Here is a 21,887-nt window from a genome sequence, read left to right as displayed (position 1 = left end):
AAAAGAATGCTATGATTCTAAATAAGGGATATATCATCTATGTTTACCCGGAGGGCGTTGTACAGTTAAGCCACCCTTGTGATGTTTACTGGCGGAAAAGAAACCCTCAAGCTGACCTATCTTCATGGTAGGCTTTAACTATACGGAAAGGGTTAATAAGGGTACGTAAGGATTACGGACAGAAAAACAAGTATTTCGAATCTTAAATTTTTGACTAGAAAATATCTGTCGCGTAAAAAGTATACGTCGCGTAATGGTAAATTTCTATTTAAAAAATTGTCCGCAAATAATTCTTTCATTAAATTTCCTGCTGTTACTTACAACAACCATAGTTCACGATAGTTCCAAAAATGACTGCCGGAACTACTATTGGTGAAGTGTGAAACGAGTAAAGGGTGAAACGATGAATATCGAGGTGTATCAGGGACTTAAAGCGCGAAAACATTGACGTAGAAACGCGACCGGCTGCCTCGGTCGTTAAGCCATTGCTACGTCTGCGGAAGGTGTGGCCCTTTTCCTATAGATAGGCTGATCGGAGGGGCGATAATGTCCCAGAGGGAAGGTAGAAGAACTTCACCCTCCTATACAGAGACCAGCCCTTTTGACTTGGTCTGAAATTTCTGCAACGCCACACCAAACTAATCGTATTTCCAACTGTCTTCGTGCTCGCTCTTAACGCCAACTCTTTTTCCGCCCAGTTCACCGTTCTAGATTTAGACGAATTAAGTTTACTTTTCCTTTTCTTCGAGAATAAGAATCGCGATGCAAGAGTTAATTAGTAGCAATAACATTTCTATCTCACCTAACGTTTTCACTTCACACAAATGGTGTTTTTTTAATTGCTTCGTATTACAGAAGCACAATCTTCTAATTACTCTGCAACATCAATAGTAATCATAGGCGATCTTCAATTTAACAGAAAATTTATTCGACGAGCTGCAAATAGTCGATAGAAAAAGAAAGGACGCGTCGCTACAAAGAAACTTTTTTCTTTCCACAAGTAAACTGATCGTTTAAGAGAGTTTTCCAAAACAAATATTTCGTTAACAAAACAAGCAATCGAATTGTTCGTTTGAAGTTCAACGAAAGCCTATCAACCTCCAATCCTCAATATCAAACGGAAACTTGCCCCAAGACCTATCACGCATCTAAAATCCTACTATGCAGGACAACCAGCAACCACCCTGTACGACAAACCTTTGGCTTGAACAAACGAAAGACAGGCAAACTTCTGCCAAGTTTGTACTCTTGCGCACATCGCGTTAAAGAGGCGATCGCGTTACTCCTTGACAACATCGCAAACCTTCAGAGACCCAGTCCGCTTCGTCTTCGACCCTCTTGTGAAACGGTTGTTCGAGGGGAAAAAACGAAGAAATTAGGAGCGAGAAAGAAAAAAGAATATAAGAAGAAGGAGACGAAGAAGAGATTGGTTCGCATCAGCGACGCAGAACTCTTTGCTCGTGGCAGTATAGCCAGGAAAAAAGGCAGGGAGACCGGAAGTGGGCTCTCGTTGTCTTCGATGGACCTCGTTAACGGGCGGTCGCGGCGATATAGCGCGAGTCACGGACAATAACGTTGGTCGTCTGTGCCGGCACAGAGTGGTATTGTCTGTTATGCAGCCGTGTTTCTTTTGTCCGTTCTCGGCTCCGCATCCGGCCACGACGCGGCCCCGTCCTTCCACGCCATCTTCTCGTCGATGCGTGAGAAAACATGCGTGACTCTCTCTCGCGGTATCTGTTGTATACACCGAGCGCAGACCAGACGCGAAAATGCCAACCGTCTGCAGCTTCGATGCTTCTGTGCCGGTAAAATCGATCGTCCTTCCGATTCGACCTTGAGTAACATCGACTCAAGGGCGTAAGCGCGCGCGACTCAATGAAGCGGCCACTGGATTCGACGCCGCCATCCGGTGCTGAACGCTCCTCAATGGAGAAATTGTTTCGGGGAATCTAAGTAATTGACTGTGCGTCTATGTTCAATTTTTGTCGAAGTAGAAGATGGGGGTGTTTGAAAAGAGCGTTTCAGGTTCATGTTCGCAGCTGATACGTATTCTAAGTTATCGCTAGTTCGAAATATGAATAATACGCCTTGAGGAAGACTTCGATAACTGTAGACAGTGAACATTTGCAAGTTGAATAACGCAGCGTGGCATGCGCATTCGGTTTTCACACGAATTGACGGTGTTGCCGAGAATGTCTTAAGATAAAAAGAAGGCAGTTAGACGAAACGATAGAAGAAACGTCCAGTTAGGCTAGAAGAACAGCGCGGGAAATCGCGCATAACAGCCACTGGGTTCGCATCGCGTATTGTAATTTACATGGGAACGTTTAACGATGCTATCGCTAAAATTGCCAAGCTCCCAGTAGTAAAGTCGCCCCGCGGACTTCTTCACCGCGGTTCGAGTTTAATGAACCTTAACCTTAACTCTAATGAATCCTGTCGAGACGCCACAACGTAATTGTTAACCCCGTTACGCAGCGCGTTGCTACTTTTACGGCTGACTCTCCGTTTCTAAAATAACACCGCTCCGCACTATATTCGTCATTAGATCAGTTGGTGACTGGCTCTTTAAGTCAAATGTTCTTTAAACGCACCGATTTGTTCGAATCTTTCATCCCGTTCTTTTTTTCCTCCCCTGTTCCCAACTTGTTTAAAACGTTCACATTCGCGAAGGGATATCGACTTTCGATTTGGTTCGAACATGTTAAATTACTGCGAGTAATCGCACGCAAATGAGGAGAGAGAGAGAGAGAGAGAGAGAGAGAAAGGGAGTCGTCGTTCAGCGGAGCATACTCCATTTGATTCACCTAAACGACATGCATGCGCTATTTATTTCTCGACTCGCGAGGGTGATCTTTATTTTTACACATCGACCCCATAGAAGCTTTTATTAATCAACCATACGATGACCTCTCCTCTTCACCCAAGGAATTACTCTCTTCGAGCGAATCGAGAGCAACACGTTTACCTCGTTGTTCCTATATGAATATTTTTAGCAGAGCGCATCTAAAAACGTACACTGTTATATACCATCATTATTTAATGTTACTCTCATAACTTATTCGAGGATTAAGAATAATTGCAAGATCCGTTTCATCCTAACCGTGGAATTTCAAGACCACTGACCCGAAGGAGGTTCACTTCGAAACAACCAAGGATCTTTCTAACTTTACGATCAATGGACTCATAAAGCTTTAGACCTCTTTAGAATTTACGATCTAAGATAGTTAGTTTCCCACTAATCTCCGTTAAATTAATTGTTTCCTGGAATCAAATGGACGATTCCATTGATCCATTCGCGATAATCGACAATTTAAATAAAATTAATCTTATCTTCCTTCCTGGTCTCCATATTTTATCGTAAACGAGATACTGTGGGAATATTGCCAGACACGATATAGAGCTAATACGCGGTGTTCCAAATATTAAAACACCTTGTACGAAAGAATAAATATCGTTTAAATCAACGAAGTCGTCGTTGAACGTTAGATAAAATATACAACGCACTCGTTCCAACGAAAATATCGCTTCGAGCAACCTCTAGCTAAGGTATGCGATCGTGCAAGGTGTCGCATGGTGGTTAGCATTGCTAATAGACGTGTTTGTCATCATCGACAGAAAATACAAACGGCAGTCCTTACCTGACCCCGTCAATTAATTCAGTCCGTGACAATGCGTCCCACGGTAAATCAACTACTGTCGTGACACAGGAAGCTTTGTTGACGCCATCTCTGTGAACTATGAACTGTCCTGCTTCGCAATCGACTCGCATTTCCTTTCTCTTATCCAGCATTTTTCTTTTACCTCGTATCAGTGGAGTATTTAGAATTTTCAAAAAAGATAAAACGAATTCTCCAACATAAATACAACGAATATGATTCACTGTGACGTTAATGAATAACTTAAATGCCATTTTAAAAGGATGACGTAAACTGTAAAAGTAATTTATGTAATTCGAAAAATTCTTAGGGTTGGCTCTGTTAAATACCGTTGCTTTTTCCCATTATTATTCCGCGGAATTCAACATTTAACCATTGTAAATTAAACTCCGATGTCTTTCAGCTTTCCCATGTCGAACAATGCGAGACCGCGCGCTCAATGCGATGGCAATTTGCATTTTAAGTCCCTTCCAGATAGAGGAGCATCGCAAAACGATGAATCATTCGCGAACGTCGATGTTCGCGCGGGCCTGCGCGCATTATCGTCGTTTTCGCGATAAACACTTACATAATATCGAGCGAAATACATACATATGTACGACGTGTAACGTCGTTGCGCCGGCTACGCGAATCGAGGCAGCTGATCGTTAGATTAATCGCAGCAACTGATCGCCAGATTAATCGCAATTTGTCTGGCTGTGCAATTCTCAGGATTCTATCTCGATGTTTACGTTAAATTAATCGATGTACGAAATCTAAATGAATAATAAGTCAAAAAAAGAAAGATACAGTCATGACGTTTGTTTTACAGATAAAATAAAAGACGACCCACTAACTCGACAATCTCGTCGATCGATGATTTATAGTCATTTTTCGTGTCGAAAGTATTAAAATAATGGGTCAAACGAAGTTACCGCGATTAACTTTTAGCAAAACATTTTTTTTTTTTTCGTTTTTCAGTAAATCGTATTATTTATTATCTGCAATCGGTTATCAAAGCAAACAGGCCTGGAACGTAACGAGGTTCCACAATCTGTGCGAAAAGGAAATGAGAGTATATAGCTTATCGCATCCTGTGTGTGCTCATAGCGATGCACATTGCTCTTCTTCGTTGCATCTCAGGATGCATCTGCTTCGAATCGTTCACCACGTTATTTACATTTTCTCGTTATTCTCCCTTGCTCCTTTATTGTGTTTACAGTTCATCTTGGCGGACCGTATCTTTCATTTTCGAGGGAAAGAAACACGGTCGAGCAGAGTCCGAGGAAAACCTCGCTGCACAGCTAAATGCACTGCACTAATTGCGTTCTTACCTACTGTTTCACTTGTACTTGAAAAAAAGAAGAAAAAAAAAAGAACAAATATTTCCAAGCTGTTTTACATTTCACCTCTTTCCTGGACAGTTTCTATACTCTTCCCTCTCCTTTCTCCTTTTTGTTTCTTTTAAAACAATGTTGCAAAGAGCTTTTCAAAATCTTGCAGCGTTAGAAACGAATTTAGATGAAACGAATTTTGTTGCAGTAAAGTTACGAATAAAAAAAAAAAGAAGAAAAAAGCGCAATCGAGCGACCTGGGAATTTTCCACGAACGCGAATTCGATCTGTGTACCCGATCACTTGACCCACATGAGAGCGGTGCTTTTAATCACGAACCCTCGTTTAATCGTCCAGAAATGAAAAGCTTCGCTCGACCGTCTTTTGTTGCTTGCGATGAGGCCCGAAAACGTGTCCACGCCGATCGAACCTGCCCAACCAGATGGCGAAAACAAAATTCTGTTCGTAGAATTACCGAAGCTTACTTTCCCTAACAATACTACCCACATACATTGCCCGTGAAGTAAGCCTTTGAAGATTCCGAAACCGAAGTAACGACGAGAAAAGAGAAATCGGATAAACAAGAATGCGAGGCAATCTTTCATTTGCGAAGCTACCGCTTCCAACTTAGTTTCGACAAACTTGCCGAGTCCGATACAAGAAAATGTCTACCGCCTACGACTAAAGGTCCGGCAAACAAAAGCAGCAACGTTTCGAGGAATTCGTACCTCCACGCAATATTCGTTACTTCCATCCCTCTTGTTCCGTACACGGTAAAACCAGAGCATCGTTCGGATTATTGCGAAAGCGAAAAAGCATGCCAGTTAAAAGTCTGCCGGAAGATGTTTCTTGGCCGTTGTCGAAGCGGATTCCCGCACACACACACACACACACACACACACACGTGAGACAACCAGAAGGGAAGTCTGGCTCGCTCCTTTTTCACATTTTCCTCGATACTTTTGCCGTAGGAAACAGTACCAGGCTCTCGTATACAATACGTGACCAAAGGCCTCGGGGAATCTGCATCGAGGACGTCTTTTTTCCCATCTTCCCATTGACATGTCGGAAACAATACCAGCTATTTTCCACCGGGGACAACCAACGAAATCGTTTTCCTTGCGCGAACTACTTCCTATGGGAAGCTTCTTCAGGAATCAGTCAGATAGTCGCGAATTATCGATTCATCGGTGAACCACGAGGAACGATGTTCCTTCAGAAATGAGAGACACTGAGTGGGGAGGATCGAACGATAAGGGACTCGAATTCGACGAATAATAAAGGACGAGGCAGAGATACGGCGATGATGGGGCTTTAGACACGCATTAAGATGGAATTTGTGTACCATTTTATAATGAACGAAGGTTGATCGGTCTGAAATAATTTGAGTATACGTATAGAGAAAATAGAGAAAATAGTCGCAAGAGCCTCGCGAGTATCCCTCTTGTTCATCGAGTGCAGATGAAATACAAATAACTGAGTGAAATTGTTCTTGTTAGAAAAGAGACCTCTGTTGTTGGAGGACGAAATGAAAGACCCTTTGTATTCAAACTTTACGTAGGAAACGTCGACGAAAGACTGGGTAAGAATTGAACCGACTCTAATCGCGTTACATAATTCGCATACAACTTCAAATTTCTCGTAAGGCCGAGACATGGCAGAAAATATCAAGCACTCGGTATGACCACAAAAGTATTCACCCGTAACTTCCACGAGTCGAATATACGATTCGTTTCGAAGGAACGACGCGACAGCCGTGTCTGCTCTCGAAACATCTTCGCGGACTATTTTGTCCTCTGCACGACCTCGTGACATTCTACTAGAATATCCGTCGAATTGGCACAGGTGCAAGCGAGAAGCGATTTAACGCAGCTGCGTTCGTGTTTGGCACGACATTTCCTTTCGACGGAGAAACTCACCCCTTCTGAACATTTTACTATTCCATTTACTCGATTCATTCACTAGAAGATGTCAGGTATTGTGTCATCTTTCGTTCCTCCTCCGCACGAGATCTAGAACAAATTTTCGTTCGTCCTTTTGTCCCTGCGAAGATGATTCGAGTGGATAAACCGGTTTCGATTTCGTTGTCGATACACGTTGTTCTGGATAATTGAGAATCCTTGTATTTAAATTGCCGCATTACTAGGAAATGGAAGTTCCAAATGCTTCGACGTATGAAAAGAGTGCGAGAAGATTTCGTGATTAAATTAACTATGTCGTTTAACGTTGTAATGTAAATGCATTTTATATCTCGAAGACGACTACCGATCCTCCTTCGCGGAATTTTTTCATTCGATCGACCATCGATTCCGACACGCCTTTACGTTCTTCGATCGGATGCTTCTTTCTCGAAGGGAAAAGGATTGCAAACGTTTGTACACTCGTAAACTCTCTAACGAATGATTTAGCGTTAGCCTTTCTGCCGTTAAGCGTTTGAAACGTGCCCGCGGCGAAGTGGCTGAAATGGGTAAATTGCCTTGACGTGTGCCTGTGCACGTGTATGGGGTAAACGTTACACCAAGGGTGGTTACTCCCATGCGCGGTTAGACTGTGAGCTTGACAGAAAACAGAAACTGAAGGAGAAATTTTAGAAGATGAATATAAAGAGTTTCAGAACCAGCGTTCAACAAGAATGGATACTATACTTCTCGGAGAGAAACTTTTAGAAAATTGAAGTTTGATTGGCCGTGGCACCAACACAGTAGAGAAAACACAATGAAAATAACGTATCTTCTCGTGCATCTCTTGTTACAGTCTGTAGTCCTTGAACGCACACCGTATTGTCACGCTATCGTAAAAAGTCAAACGTTACTTTCTACGAAGTAACGACGTAAAGGTTAGATGTACTGATCGAAGACTCGGTGCGCAACATGATCATGAAACAAAACGATGCTCGAACATTATCTTCCGTAATCCTAAGGTCGTGAAAGTTGATTTTTATTTCGTCAAAATTTCATTATCGAAAACTGTAAACAACTAATTGTAATTGTAAATGTAATTGATGACAGTCGAGCGTAAAAATTAGTCGCTGAAAATTTTCTGCATCTATTGTTGCAACGTAAATGCTATCTTTGTATTGGAGCTTCGATGTTCAACCAGTTTGTGCGTGGATAATCCTCGAAATTTACTAGAAGCGGCGAAAGACGTATCTCTGCTCGATTAGGTCGACCAGTTCATCAAGATCAATGCTCGCCTTGCCTGTTGAGCTAGTTAAGTCGTCTAAAATGAAAAGCAAGATATCTGTCAGAAACACGCAAGCCTCGAGCTTCCGCGTTCTTGGAACTCCGATCGCTTAACATCCCTTTAAACAGCAACTTTTGTACGACTAAGATATACCTATATCTACTTATCGGTTATTCGATTCGTTAATCCAAATATAAAGTGAACAATTCGTTCCCTTCTCCCTGATTTTTCCCGAGCGTTCAAACTCACGGAGTTTACCTCTATCGAATTACGGTGCAAACAGCATGGAAAGGAAGATAAATGCAACTGGCTATCGATAGCCGTGTGTTCGTTTTTCACGACGACAACGAGCGTAAAACACGATGATGGAATGCGCGGTTTCCGCCCCAAGTCATCGCACAGATATCGCCTCGTATTTTGACCCGGCGCGGCGATTTCCTTTCGCGTCGAATTGAAATACATCGTCGCACCACGCACTCGGGGGAACGAAAACTAGCAACAGATACCAACCACGGTCAGAAACAGCACCTAAAGCAAAGGAATCCAAGTCTGTGAATCCAAGCGGAGAGAAACAAAAAGCTGACCCTTACGATTCTCCATGCATTCTGGCGTTTACGTATAGCGTTTCTTTCGCGAAGAAGAAAACTCCTTTCGTTAGGAAGCGGAGACGTTCTTTTTAAGATTTGTATAAATACCTGTAAACTATCTCTTTTAATAATTGTAAGCTCAATTTAGTTTTCTCCGCTGGCTATATTGCGTGCACATATGAATTCGGTATTTTCTGCTGTGTCAAACTAATCATGCCACTCACGGAAGCAAAGTACAAGAATCACGATGCGAAATGCATGGGACAAAAACGTAGAGTTGTAGCGCGTGAGTCAAAGTGGCACGACGGATTCCATCAAAGATCTGAATCTTTAATAACGTCTGTCTTAACCGTTTGGTAAGCCCGTAACACGCATTCGGATAGGCCTGACCTGGCCTACATGTGTTTTCTTTTGTGAGTATCCGGAAAAGGAGAGCGTAGATCATTCGCAAAGAACCGACTAAAACCCGTACCTCGTTCAAACCAACCAATTTTTATGCGAATCAACGAACTCTATTCTTATCCTTTTCTTTTCCTTTTTGTCCTCTGGAGAAACCATTGTTTCTACGAGTACAAATCTTTCCCACCTGTTGACCAACTACCTTTAGAACCTAATTTTTCAATTTCCACAAAATCAACGAATGCAATTATGACAAAGACGCAATTGTTTATTAAAGTGGTCCCTTGAAAACCAGTCGATGGAGTTTCTAAATGAATTTCTACTTTATTGACAGACCGATACGACCGCTACACTGTTCAAGTACCACTCTGTGATTAAACGGAGGAAGTAATTTTCGTATTATTGCCGGTTCATCGAATCAGATTTTCTTTCTTCGTACGGACGAGATTCTGTTATACTCCGCAAACTACGAATACAGCAGAGCTCGAGCCTTCGATTACAGAGGCATTGATTCCCTGGCAAGGGAAGTCCGGATTACTGATTTATTGAACCAAGTCACTCCCCCCTCCCTTATATCCGCTGCTCTGATACGCTCTAGCATTACACTAGTCGCGTTACTTTACGCAAAACTCGTTTGCCACCGCTAGACGAGATTTAACGTGTCTGAGATTCGAAACGCAGAATCCATGGCACAAAGAAAAATGACAAGAATGGGGAATTTCGATATTACGATTCCCCTGGAACATACGAAATAACAGGAACGAATATCACGTTCGTCGGACAGACAATGTACCTGCTTGGCCGCCGACATTTACTTAACACATCCATCCTGGCAGATATCAAGCACCCTCGAGGTGCCGCGAAAACGTGCACACGAAACATTTCCACGATTTCCTTTTCCCCTTTCGCGCAATTATAACTCAGCCAGACCAACAGTCGACTCATTGTCCGATATCGATCGGTCTAACCACCCACGACAAGCTTCATCCGCCCATCCATACACGGCGTGCCATTCTCATCCGGCAAGCATTGAACCAAGGGAACAGGATATCGCGACAATTACAAGGAAATTTAAAGCGATCGTAGGGTAAGGTACAAAGAGGTTGGAAAGCAGCCGAGTGTCTCAGTCGGTGTCCGCGAGCGTGGCTAACGGCTCGACCGTCGAGGAAAAGAGGGTTACAGTCGTTAAAAGTCGCTGGAATGCGGCGGCTCGACATTTCTGCGCTCCCCTCCGTTGCATGGCGCGATCCTCGCGCGCTCGAAATACAGCCAGCTTCTGTACAAATCCGCGTCTCCACGCTCGAGAGAGACTTTCGCGGATATTCGCCAACGTTCTCCAGTGTTTCAAGGGATATCGGTGACTTTCAGGATTGGTTCCTTTCGCTTCGTTTCGTGGTCTCCTCGAGTGTGACTCTGTCTAACCGTTCACGAGCCATTATTTACCGCGAGCAAAATTCATAAATTTGGAAATTTGAAAAATTTTATCATCGACCTCTGGTGTAACGCGGTGGGTAAATTTCAAAGTGCAACGATACACGAGGATTTTATAAATTTTTATAAACGAACTTTATTTCGCGGATGAGTAATTTGGTTCGATAATTTTTTTTAAGCTCCGTGGTCCGTGTAATGCGGAACGTGTCTGTTACGCGTGTTACAGGATGGCCTACTGCAAAGGTCGAATTTCCATGTATCGCGATTACACGACGTACGCGTGAATAAATGCCGGCGAATGCGGGTGTCCGCTATTGCAGAAGGATAATTAAATCCCAATGGACAATGGAAGAAATTAATTAAAATCGGACGACTAAATACGTTCGCGATTGCCACGGGCGTAAAGCTGCAATGGGAATTTCTTTGTAGACGCATAGAAGAGAGAGTAGATTATGGAGATCGATTCTATTGATATTCATTAGCTCTGGCTGTGTATGCGAAATTCGTGTGCCTATTAGGGTATATAATTAATTTACCGTGAAGGTAGTACATACTTGATCCTTTATTCTTTCTATTTTCGGTGTATTTGAATCGTTATTGTTGTTTTATGGCGGTGGCATTGAATATTCATGGTGGGTCAACGTAGCGTCCAATTGGACAAACTTTGGAAAGTATAGTGTATTTAAATTACTACTGTGTTATTTTATACCGACGAAATTGAATATTCATCCGGAGGTGGACGTGGCATCTAATTGGATAGACTTCGAGAACTATGCTTTCCTCTCCAGTTAAGTCGCCATGATGGACGTAACCCATCGTAATATCCTGTAAACTTCTGTCAAAACAAAAACTAACGCTGCAGCTGCAACAAAAGTTTCCGCACAGTTCAGCCTATATGGATATCGTGATATTAATGATATTTCACAAATAAATATTCAATTGTGGAACACATCGACGTACCATCATCCCCCGGCTATTATCATAAGAGAAGAACCACGATATCTGGTAGCAAGGAGTCTTTATCTTGGAATTATCATTCGTTCACCGCTAATAACGGAAGCTATTATTATGCTAATTTCCACTATTCTTAGGTTAGCTCACGTGTATTGGTTCTGAAGGGCCCGTATTAATATTTATACAACATTTCAGAAGGGATATCTCCTGTACACCCTCGGTGCTCGTGTCCAGTTGCGATTCGTAAAACATGTGACTTCTCGTACAATCGACGCTCGTTCCTTCTGCTTTCTTCCCTCTCCTGTCCTGCTTTAATCCAATAATAGCTCGTGCACGTTTATTTTAGACCCCCAGAGACGAGACTGCACCGTTTCTGTTACACGAGAGTCGGCTACCTGGCTCGTGACACGCTTATACGGCTCAAAAGTGGACTGAAAGTTCATCTGCAACGAGTCTCAAGATCTTGGTACATACCGACTTCGATATGAATTATATTAGTTTCCGTTAACAGTATTTGTAGGATCGTTTATTCTTCCTTGTCTCATTTTCTTCGGCCGTGTAATATATATCTTTGCGATTGATGACGAAGTGCCTACGCCTTCCCACGCGTTAAGAATAGAATCCTTTGACGTAATATTATTTCTTTTCTCCTTGGCAAGTGCGATGACTCTAACGTAGCGTCGTGTCTCTCTTTGTATCCTTCTGACAGGAATAAGTCTTCCCTTTTTTATGTCTTCAGGGAGCAAACGGGCGACGACAAAGGATTCGATAGAGATGGAAATTTCCTGGTGCGAATCGCGTCCTTTCGCGACACTTTCTCCGTATTAAGACCAACATTCGTCAAAAGATATATTCATATATTTTAATACCCGAGTCTTTTCGATGTGAAATATTAACGGAAGACGGAGAGGGACAAAATTTCACGACTAGCATGAATGAACGATTCGTGCTTAAAAAACCGATCCAATAAAAATTTCGTAACCCACGCACTACGAATGCCATTCATCGTTTCAAAGAAACAGAGGAAAACAAATAAAAATACAAAAGATACAGGTTCAAAACGATTTGTCTGGCCGGAAGCGTATTTACGTCAACCACACCAACTTTCGTTCCATTTTTTTGACGACCTACATAGCGGCCACCTCTACGCGCCGCGACTCCGAAATGGAAAGGAAAAGGAGGTCCGGCTATTTTTTCTGGCGACCAACAGCCTTGTTTCGCGTCCTTGAAAGGTTGGTTCGCTAAGCGAAAAAAAGACACCACGGTAATCGCGAGATCAGAAGCGCCGTGCAAGACACGTGCTGTTAGAATGCTCTTCGCTTCTTTTCTTTCTTGGCTCCCCTCGACATGGCCTTGAGTGGTTAGTTTTCCAATTTATCTACCATACTGTCCGCGCAGCTTTGCCTCTCTTTCTTATTTCCCGATTGTCCTTTTACCTTCGTAACTGACTGTACGGCTCGATGAACCTCGATTAAGTTGGACATCATCATCCGCGCAATCTTCGCTTTTTCAAAAAGCAGCCTTTAAAATTGACTGCTAAAGTTTTACCTCGGTTTTTTTCAGAGATCGCCTCGAGCGTTAATCTAGGCTTTTACGATGGCTAACGAATAATTGTTTAATTATACTTTTTTATTAAAGCTTGTAACGATCGCAAGTTTCAGAGTTTATCCAGATTATGTGTTTCGCACATAGTAAATGAACTCTGATGGAATCGAACGCGCGATTTTTTGTTACGATTCTCTAAAAGATTGCAGACAAGAGCTATTTTGAAAGTTAAATTCTTGGTATAGTAACAGAGAGAAGAGGGAACAAAAAAGAACGGACAAAGACTAGATTTGTATCTAACCAACGGTATTTACCGCACAACAGAGATGCCAGACGTTGACCATGTGCTGCGGTTTCTATTCAATCCGATGCATACTGGGAAATGGCAGCTAAAAGCGGGCTAAACCTTCGGCGTTAAATTCTCTGGTGCGCTTCTTCTATCGCTCAACTCTTGGAGACCCAATGATCGAAACGGTCTTCCATTCTTCTCAGAGTAATAAACCAACAAAACGAACATCGGTTAACAAACTTAGGATTACGATCGAGTCACTCAACAGCGCGTCTCTATACCGTAAGCGAGAGAGTAAGCACATCATTCGGCTCTAACGCACGGTTAGTAGATACTTGTACGATTAGAAGAAAAACTTGTAGTCCGACGAGTTTTGCACAACATCGGTACGGCTATGTCGCGACACAGGTATTTCGCGTTTTCTCGCCAGAAATCTCTTAGTACGCGAGTATTCACGGTGGATAATAACAGGCATGAAAAAGGGGCGGGGGGAGAGGAAATAGAAACAAGATGGAAAAAAAGAAGGAAAAGCGGAAAAGGAGAAGATAAAAAATAAATGGTCGTAGAATGATAAGGCAAGGTGGAACGTGGAGCGTGAATTAGGGAGACGATACGCGTTCCGCCGAGAGAAAACGACGACTCGTTGGAAACGCGCAGACGTTATTATCATGCCCTGGCGGAATACCAGTTACTTCTACCACGTTCCAGTTCCTTTCTTCGCCAGGTATTCAGCGAACGGTCCCGGTAAAGTGACCTCTCAAGGCCGTCGGCCAAGCAACAAGAGAAGAGAGGACGAGGGAATTCCCCCTTTCGCTCGGTCAGCAGCCGCGCGCAGTTTCATCTAGCTGGACACGGAGCTCCGCTGCCGGAAAATGCGTCGTGGAAACACACTTCAGTGATTAGATCGCGTAACTACCTCTTATCTTCTTTTTCTATTTTTTCTTTTTTTTTTTCTGAATACTTTATGCATGCATTTTTCGTTTCACGGTAAATTTTGTCCTTTGAAGATCGATCGAATGATCGCTTCTCACGAAAAAAATGAGCCAAGACTGGTTTCACACTTTATCGTGACAGTCGTACATATAAATCACATTCACACCTATTAACCTAATACAAGATGATAAGAAAATGGTACGTGATAGCACGAAATTAAGTTCGTTTAACACTAGCGTGACACTGTGACATTTAACGTCATTAGAAATAACGATGGGCTAATAACCACTGGTAGCACATTTTTTAGCATGTGATTTTTAGAGGTTCTCGTTATCCCATTAATTTTCCTGATCGCAGAAAAGCAAAGAGAAAAGAAAAAGACAGAGAGAGAGAGAGAGAGAGAGAGAGAAGCTTACCACAGACGTTACAAGTCGTCACGGTAATTAAAAACGGTACTAATGGAATTACGAGCTGTTAACGCGTCTTTTTCAGCTGGAACGGCAGAAAGAACGATTTTGCTTTTGAATTTAGTGGTTTCACCTTCTAGCAAGGCTGCTCGAATACGTTGATTGAAATTATACGCTGCAACGCGCAACGACGCCGTTCTACGCTCAATTATAACCATCGTTCGTGTACTCTGTTGTAATTAACCCGACACCTGCGCCAGTGAAATTATCAAGCGCGGTTATTACGGTTTTATCGTAGCTACCATTAACTTTGCTTTCCGATTATCGATAATCTTTGAACGTTATGCTGCAGCATCGTAACGTGCGATAAAAATACGCTTAATGAGTGAAATCTGATTAATTATAAAAAGATGGATGGAAATATATACCAGTTTTACAAACATAAATTTTACAAGGAGAAAATCGTAAACCGCTTCAGTTCTTGGGAACACGCAACTAAAAGTAGCGCTCCACTTCGTTACGTGAACTTGCAACTTACAATCGTAGACATACATCGCGATATAACGAGTTGCAACTGCAGTTTTAGTCCTAACAGTTAAACCCTAAGTAGGAGGAGGGTGTGACACGTTTTCTAAGTTGGCGTCCTACATCATAGAATTAATTACTCTTTAACTGTGCAAATGTAGGAAGTACTTTGTTTTGCCTTTTGCTAAAAAAATCGCAATTAGTCATTGTTCGCGGAAGTGTTTGTTCGATCATACTCGAACGGTCGCATTTAACCTTGCCGTTGATGATACATAGAAGCAATCGCACATGCTCGTTTCCGTTTCATAGTTCGCTATAAAATTTGCCCCAACCACTATGACCTGATAGCGCGATACGCTCGATGCAGGATACGCAAATCAGGACAAAAGGAAACGATCCTGACGGACGGAAATAAGAATCGCTCTCGATGGAACTGCAGAACTTCCGGCGGCGAAGAATAGCATACCACGTATAATCAGCGAACGGTCTTTCTTTTTCTTTTTTTTTTTTTCAAATAAAATGGGAACACGGCTCGATCGAATCAAATCTTAGGATAAATAAAGTTAGGACAAGTAGGATGAGCGCAAGTTGTTTGAATCAAATTAAGCGATTTTCTTCATAATACACCAAACCCGGCTATGAACAACTTTTAAGCGATTTGTATTTGAAAACGGACTATTTAATTCGTTATTAGTAGCGTGATAAGCAACGAAATATATCTTATACATTGACAAGTCGACGACGGTTATAGGTTTCTTCAAGGATATATCTTGTATTCATCATTCATCAAAGATAAGTTTCTTGAACCAACATTGATATCCTCGTTTGTAATTATCATAATTTATTAGCTTTATTAATTTTCATATAATACTTGCTTGCTTACTCAAGTAACCCTGTCGTGTTATATTTCGTTATGGAAAAGCAGGCATACGAACAATCGAATTTCAGCGATAAGAATAGTTCTCTGTGCGAGAAAGGTGCGTCAGATTCGAACGGTATGCGAGTTTGCAGGGATGGAATTTGCGCGTGCTATTTAAACGAATGATTCATCGACGCCAGTAACGCAACTTCGATTTCTTCCGCCACCGTTTTCGTACGTCGTCTTCTCGCTGATATGAATGAATTCTCGCTCGTTTACGAATTGTATTTATAACCCTTTCGTCTGCATCTGGTTCCTCCTCTTCCGGATGATACACGTTTCTCACAGTACCGTGAAACAATTCGGTTCAAAAGTAGTCACGTTGTTGCTTTAAAGGAGAAACCGAAATATCGTATGATGTAAAAAGATTATCATACTTTTTAGCGTAGTGCGTAGGAGTGATAGAACGAGCGATCGGGGATTGAGCGAACGCTTATATTAGACTATTGACGTGAGTGACGAACGATTCGAAGAACACGCATAAAAATTTACCTGTGTATGGCAAGATACGTGTGACGCATGTGAAATCTTCGAACGAGTATCATTATAGCGTTTCGCTACTATTTTATTAAAAATCTGTCTGCAACCCAGTATTCCTGCGAATTGAGAATTTAAAATTGCCATGCTGAGTCTGAACCTTGCAGTGATCATACAGCTATCGTACCTACAATTATATTTTTACGTTTCTTCAATCAATGCTCTCGTCGATACTATCTTGAGACTTCGTTAAAGCTGAAAACCTGAATTTCAACGTTGAAGTTGTAGTATTACACAAGCCGATAGTTATGCATACCTTTAAGCATGCTTATCGATATAACCTTGAAATGTCCTTCAGTATATGAAATTTAAATTTCAATGTTCACTATTACAAGAGCGTACGCTGTATCCATTTACGAAACATATTCGAAATAACGATCGTTTATGGACGAACGTTGTGAGTGTGAACGTTGCTTGTATAATTCGTGCATTTCATTTCAACATGCATAAGGATGTAAATCCTGGAGAACTAGATGTTCGTTTAGAGAAGGAGGATACGTCCTGAGGAAACAGAAGTTCGCCAACGAAGGAACATAGTGTATGTATAACGCGCAAGAAACCTTATACCGCCAAGCTCTGTGTTACCCAAACGACTCGGTTTGTCTGTGCCCTTTGCATTTCACGTCATAACGGAAGAGTTAACAGTCCTTGGCCTTAAGAAAGGAAGCGGGAGGAAGTTCGGGTCGAACGGACGCTTGTGTGTTATTGCGTCTTCCAATTAAATTAGAACGTTCACCATTTCGCTAATGTTTTTCCGCCGTTTAAACGTTCAACGATACTTCGCAACGCATTTTCTTCTCAGGTCTGAATTTTTCGTTTTTCATTCCATTCGATCGGTGTTCGAAGTTTGAACGACTATTGGCATCGACTATAACCAACCACTATGGCGAGACCAATGCCTCGACTACAGTCGACAATTGATACTCCAAAGCAGCTGTGTGTATCTTCTTCGCAAATGTCTGTGCCATTCCAAATAATTTACAATCGAGAGAAGCAGTCTTTGCGCTACGATAACAAAGTCACAACGAGACTTTTCAATAATCGTTCGTTACCCTGAAAGAGTTCATAGATACCATTTACGACATAGAATATTCAACGGCAGCTGCGTCTACGATTCATTCGTTCTTTGATCGCCTGTTTGCCAGATTCTGTAACCTTGCTTCGCAGACGCCATCGCGACACTTGCAAAACACCTGCATCATTATATTTGCCACTATTCGCTCTAATAGTAGCGGTACTCGAGTACAACTATCTGTTGCGTAAGATTTTTTTTTTAATCTTTTTACCAGTAGCAAACTGATAAGCAGTACACGGTAACCTCTTAATCGCCGTAGTCTCTTGAACATTTTCAATCAAAATATAATTGCAAATCAATGGAAAGAACGTCGCGTGGCTCTGTTTTCCAGCGATTCATTCGGGCGTTTTCGTATCAACACCTCAATGAAACGCACATTACAACAGCGAGGTTCCTCCCACGCGTTGAAAGTTTGCCCTCTAAACCGGTAGCGTTCCATTATTTATTTCTGACAGTGAGTCATTAAATCGAGGTAATCGGAAGAATATCGATGTCCCAATTAGTTGAAAGAGAGACAGAAACGGCGGAAATCTTTGAAGTCGATCGGTGGGCGTGAGACATGTTAATGTTCGCACGCGTCCAGCAAGGCCGAGGACGCGAGAAGCGTAATTGGAAGGCATCCAACTGCCTTAATACTAGCAGAGATTTCTTTTATTAAAAAGAGGGCGGAACGCGCGGACCTGGCGACACTCCAGAAATTATGAATCGGTGAAAGAAAGGGAAGCTAGCCCATAAATGATGTATAAAAGTGTTCTCGATGTCTATCTTTGCTTTTCTACCTCTTTCTCTCACTCGTGCTCGCGTTACGGACGATGACTCCGACTTTTTAAGGCTTCCTTTTAATAGGACGAAAACCTTTTGTATCGGATCTTCAACCGACCTACTACTCTTCCAACCACAAAGCTCACCTCGTGTCTCATCGAAGCTAAACCGATGAACGTGTTCGCGAGAAAATCGTAGCGGTCGATGATTCTCATTGACCCTTTGAACCGGTACGTTCTAACTTGGATATATTTAACGCTAGATCGTGGCTAACTACGCATATTCGTATTTTTACGATTGCGATGGAACGAAAGGAACTTAGACAGAAATTTCTTTCATCTGGTAGATATTACAGAGAGTATTCTAGATATTTCATATATCTTTGCATAATATATGCATTCTCTGCATTTTCGTGCTTTTAAATTTCGCATTAGTGCAGAAAAATCAGCAGCTCATCCGTTACTTTACTTCCAAAAGAATGATTACAGTAATTTTATTTTGTAATTTCATGCACAAAGAGTTTTGTGATAAAGATACCACATAAAAATAAGTTATTCGTCTCTTTTGAAATTACACACCACCGATGTATCAGGATAATGAAATTGAGAAAGTAGCAGAAAGTTAAAGCGAAATTAAGCAATTTCACTCACTTGTCGGACAAGTCAATAATGAAATAATATCAAAGTGTATTTAGAAAACCCAGTTTACTATGGCACAGTAACTTGATCGAATCAAATAAATCAGGGAAGGCTTACGTAGATGGATCAACTGATCGATCACCATGAAGATCAGCTCGTGGAGACCTAACTGCATACAGAGAGACTCTGACTGAAAGTAACCCTGACGTTTTTACTCATCGCAAACGACTTCTCGGTCCTTCAGAAACAGCTATAAAAAGTAGATAGGTACAATCGTTCGACAGACGACTGTGTAATGTGCAAACACACGGGAGAACCGAGTCAGCCACGAATCGCGTTCCCAGAAGGAACCTCTATACTCGAGTTACCCATTAGTCATTAATTCAACAATCGTCGTCGAGGTTTGTTAGCTTTTCGATTATTATCGTACCACGATCGGGTTACGGCGGCACATCACGCGCCACTAAATTCGTCCATTGCAATTTTCTTAAGTACCCGGACCTAATTAATCGATAAGTGTCCCGAATGTCCGTTGAGTTAGGCTTTCACCGAGTGGTCCCTATTCGGTTCCGGCATTGGCTTCAACCGAGTAATCGCATCCTTGCGGAAATATATTTCCATTCAATCGCCCTATTACATTAGCCATCAGCGTTCTGTAAATATGGATGACGAATGACTCTTCGAATCGCAAACGATCGTTTCTACGACTTTGCTGTCCTCTTTATGATTCGCAACTACCACTACTCGTCTATTTTTTCTCGTTTTTACGCGCACGATAATTTAGCTTCGAGAAAATGTACTTTGAAAATTGATAGGTCGGCACGTGTGTTGAAACTCGGTTTAGTAAACGACATTAGGGGCGTCCATTAAATGCTCGCGGGTCTCTGCTAGAAAGCAATACCACGTGTACCATGCAATTAATGCAACTAGGATCGGTTGCTCGAAAACAAGTTAATAATAATAACAGTATTCTTGTAATGTTTCTAACGTCGTTATGCGTGCTTTGGTCTCGCTCGTTACTTTTTATTTACCACTTTCACTGTGAATTCAAACGACGATGTCCCAACTACGATAATTGTGTTGCAAAACTCGAAGAGAAGTTGCTTTACGTGTACAGTTACTTATCCATTCGTTAATATGTACCCTTCCTTTATGTGGATTTTAAAACAGGGAATACATAATTTTGTTCATGCGCCATCCTAACAAATCTTGACAGTTTATACTTTCCGGTGTGACTGTACGGTGACTTCAACGGTGAAAGGATTAAGAAGGGACACCAGGTAAAAAATACCTTAAAAAAATACCTTCGAATTCTAACGTACAAGCTATACAGCGTTAAAAGCTACGCGAATCGGCCGGTCACACAGTTCGCTTCGGTCTATTCGCGGTGCCGAATGGCCGTCGATACGCGGTATGCATACGAAGCAAGAGAAGATCGATATGTATGTCTCACTGTAAACACAATGCCGCGTTTAGAGTTAGCCAGTGACACGTGTTTCACCAGGGTAAACACATCTACGTGCGTTCTGCAGATAAATATAATTTTCCCCACGACCCATATGTTCTTGCTAACATATTGTTCAACGAAATCACCCTCGGCCGCTTACATAGCTTGTTGGAATTATGCAAATTTCAAGGTCCGAATAACACGCCAATTAATGGCGATTCTTTTCCCAGAAGCTCCTGGTAAATAAGTTCTTGTCTTTTCACGGTTCGAGTTCAGATTTCGAGCGACTATTATATTATTGCTCAACTGTGGCAGAGCAACTCGGTAAACCGAGTATAATGCACATCGTGTTGTGCGAATATTATTATTCTCAGCAACTTTGTCGTCCTTAGCGTTGTACGATGTTACAACAGATGCCAATATCGCAATGTGTTCCCGACTGTCGTATCATATGTATACAGCCTTGTATATGTTCTAGCCTTGGAAATCTTGAAAGTAGATGAACTAAATCATCCGTTCGATAGTCTGTTTATTTGCTCATCTCGATCTACGTTTATTTATCTTTTTATCTACGTCTTTTAAAAAACATACACACGTTCTTCTTCTCTTCCGCTGCACGTTCTTGCGAAATTTCTGGCTTTTACGTAGTACACGTATATTTTAATCCATTCATCTTTGTACACAGAAATCCACGTATTGTAACTTCAAATTTTCGTAATCTCTTTCCTTTCCAAACCTTTCATTTTGCGAATTCATACATCGTCTCTCTATTCATACCTTCGCTTTCCTCATTTTCTTATCTATCCAGTATCTATCCCCACCGTCTACGGGTTACGGCTCGTTCATTAAATAATTCGCCAACGAAGCACGATTTTCTTCGGTTCTCGTTACATTACGTCCCTCGACGTTGGCGCTCCAGTTCTTCAGATTCGCGGCACCGTCTTAGCACCTCCGAATTCTTCCATTCACGTATTTACCCAATTATACGTTCCATTCTCCTACAACATCGTCGCGGCGCACACCAGGCTGGCGTGCACCCAAACACATTCTTTTTTCCCCCTTGCTGTCCAAAAAGCAGCCGTATAACCCAGATACACGAGTGCTGGTCGCAAAAGGCGGGAACAAACGGAGCGGATGCGGAAAGAGGAATCGCGCCGCTTAAAACAGAACCTGTTTCCTTTGTTCACCGCGTCTCTCTCTTTCTCGTTTCTCTTTTCCTCCTTCCTCTTCCTTTATTCGGCCACGTCTCGTTGTGTCCTAATAAAATTGGATAGCGACGAATAG

The 21,887-nt window shown here is 42.0% G+C and overlaps 1 protein-coding gene across 8 annotated transcripts in view; it reads right to left on the bottom strand.

Annotated features, from left to right (window-relative positions):
• Positions 1-21,887, bottom strand: part of LOC117204459 (cytohesin-1) — a 60,410-nt gene that overhangs the window by 16,183 nt on the left and 22,340 nt on the right. Inside the window, exon 1 of one of the 8 annotated variants that reach the window (XM_033441877.1) lies at positions 13,386-13,430. The exons of the other annotated variants lie outside the window; for them this stretch is intronic. Coding sequence (XP_033297768.1) covers positions 13,386-13,415 — 30 coding nt within the window. The 5' untranslated portion in view covers positions 13,416-13,430. Of the gene's footprint in view, positions 1-13,385; positions 13,431-21,887 lie in introns of those variants that run through there. 8 annotated transcript variants of the gene reach the window in all.

The sequence above is a fragment of the Bombus bifarius genome, unplaced genomic scaffold (genome assembly GCF_011952205.1).
Source record: "Bombus bifarius isolate JDL3187 unplaced genomic scaffold, Bbif_JDL3187 scf7180000007978, whole genome shotgun sequence".
NCBI classification, from domain to species: Eukaryota; Metazoa; Arthropoda; class Insecta; order Hymenoptera; family Apidae; genus Bombus; species Bombus bifarius.
Note: the sequence above shows the minus strand (reverse complement) of the source record. Positions and strands in the feature narration are given on the sequence as shown.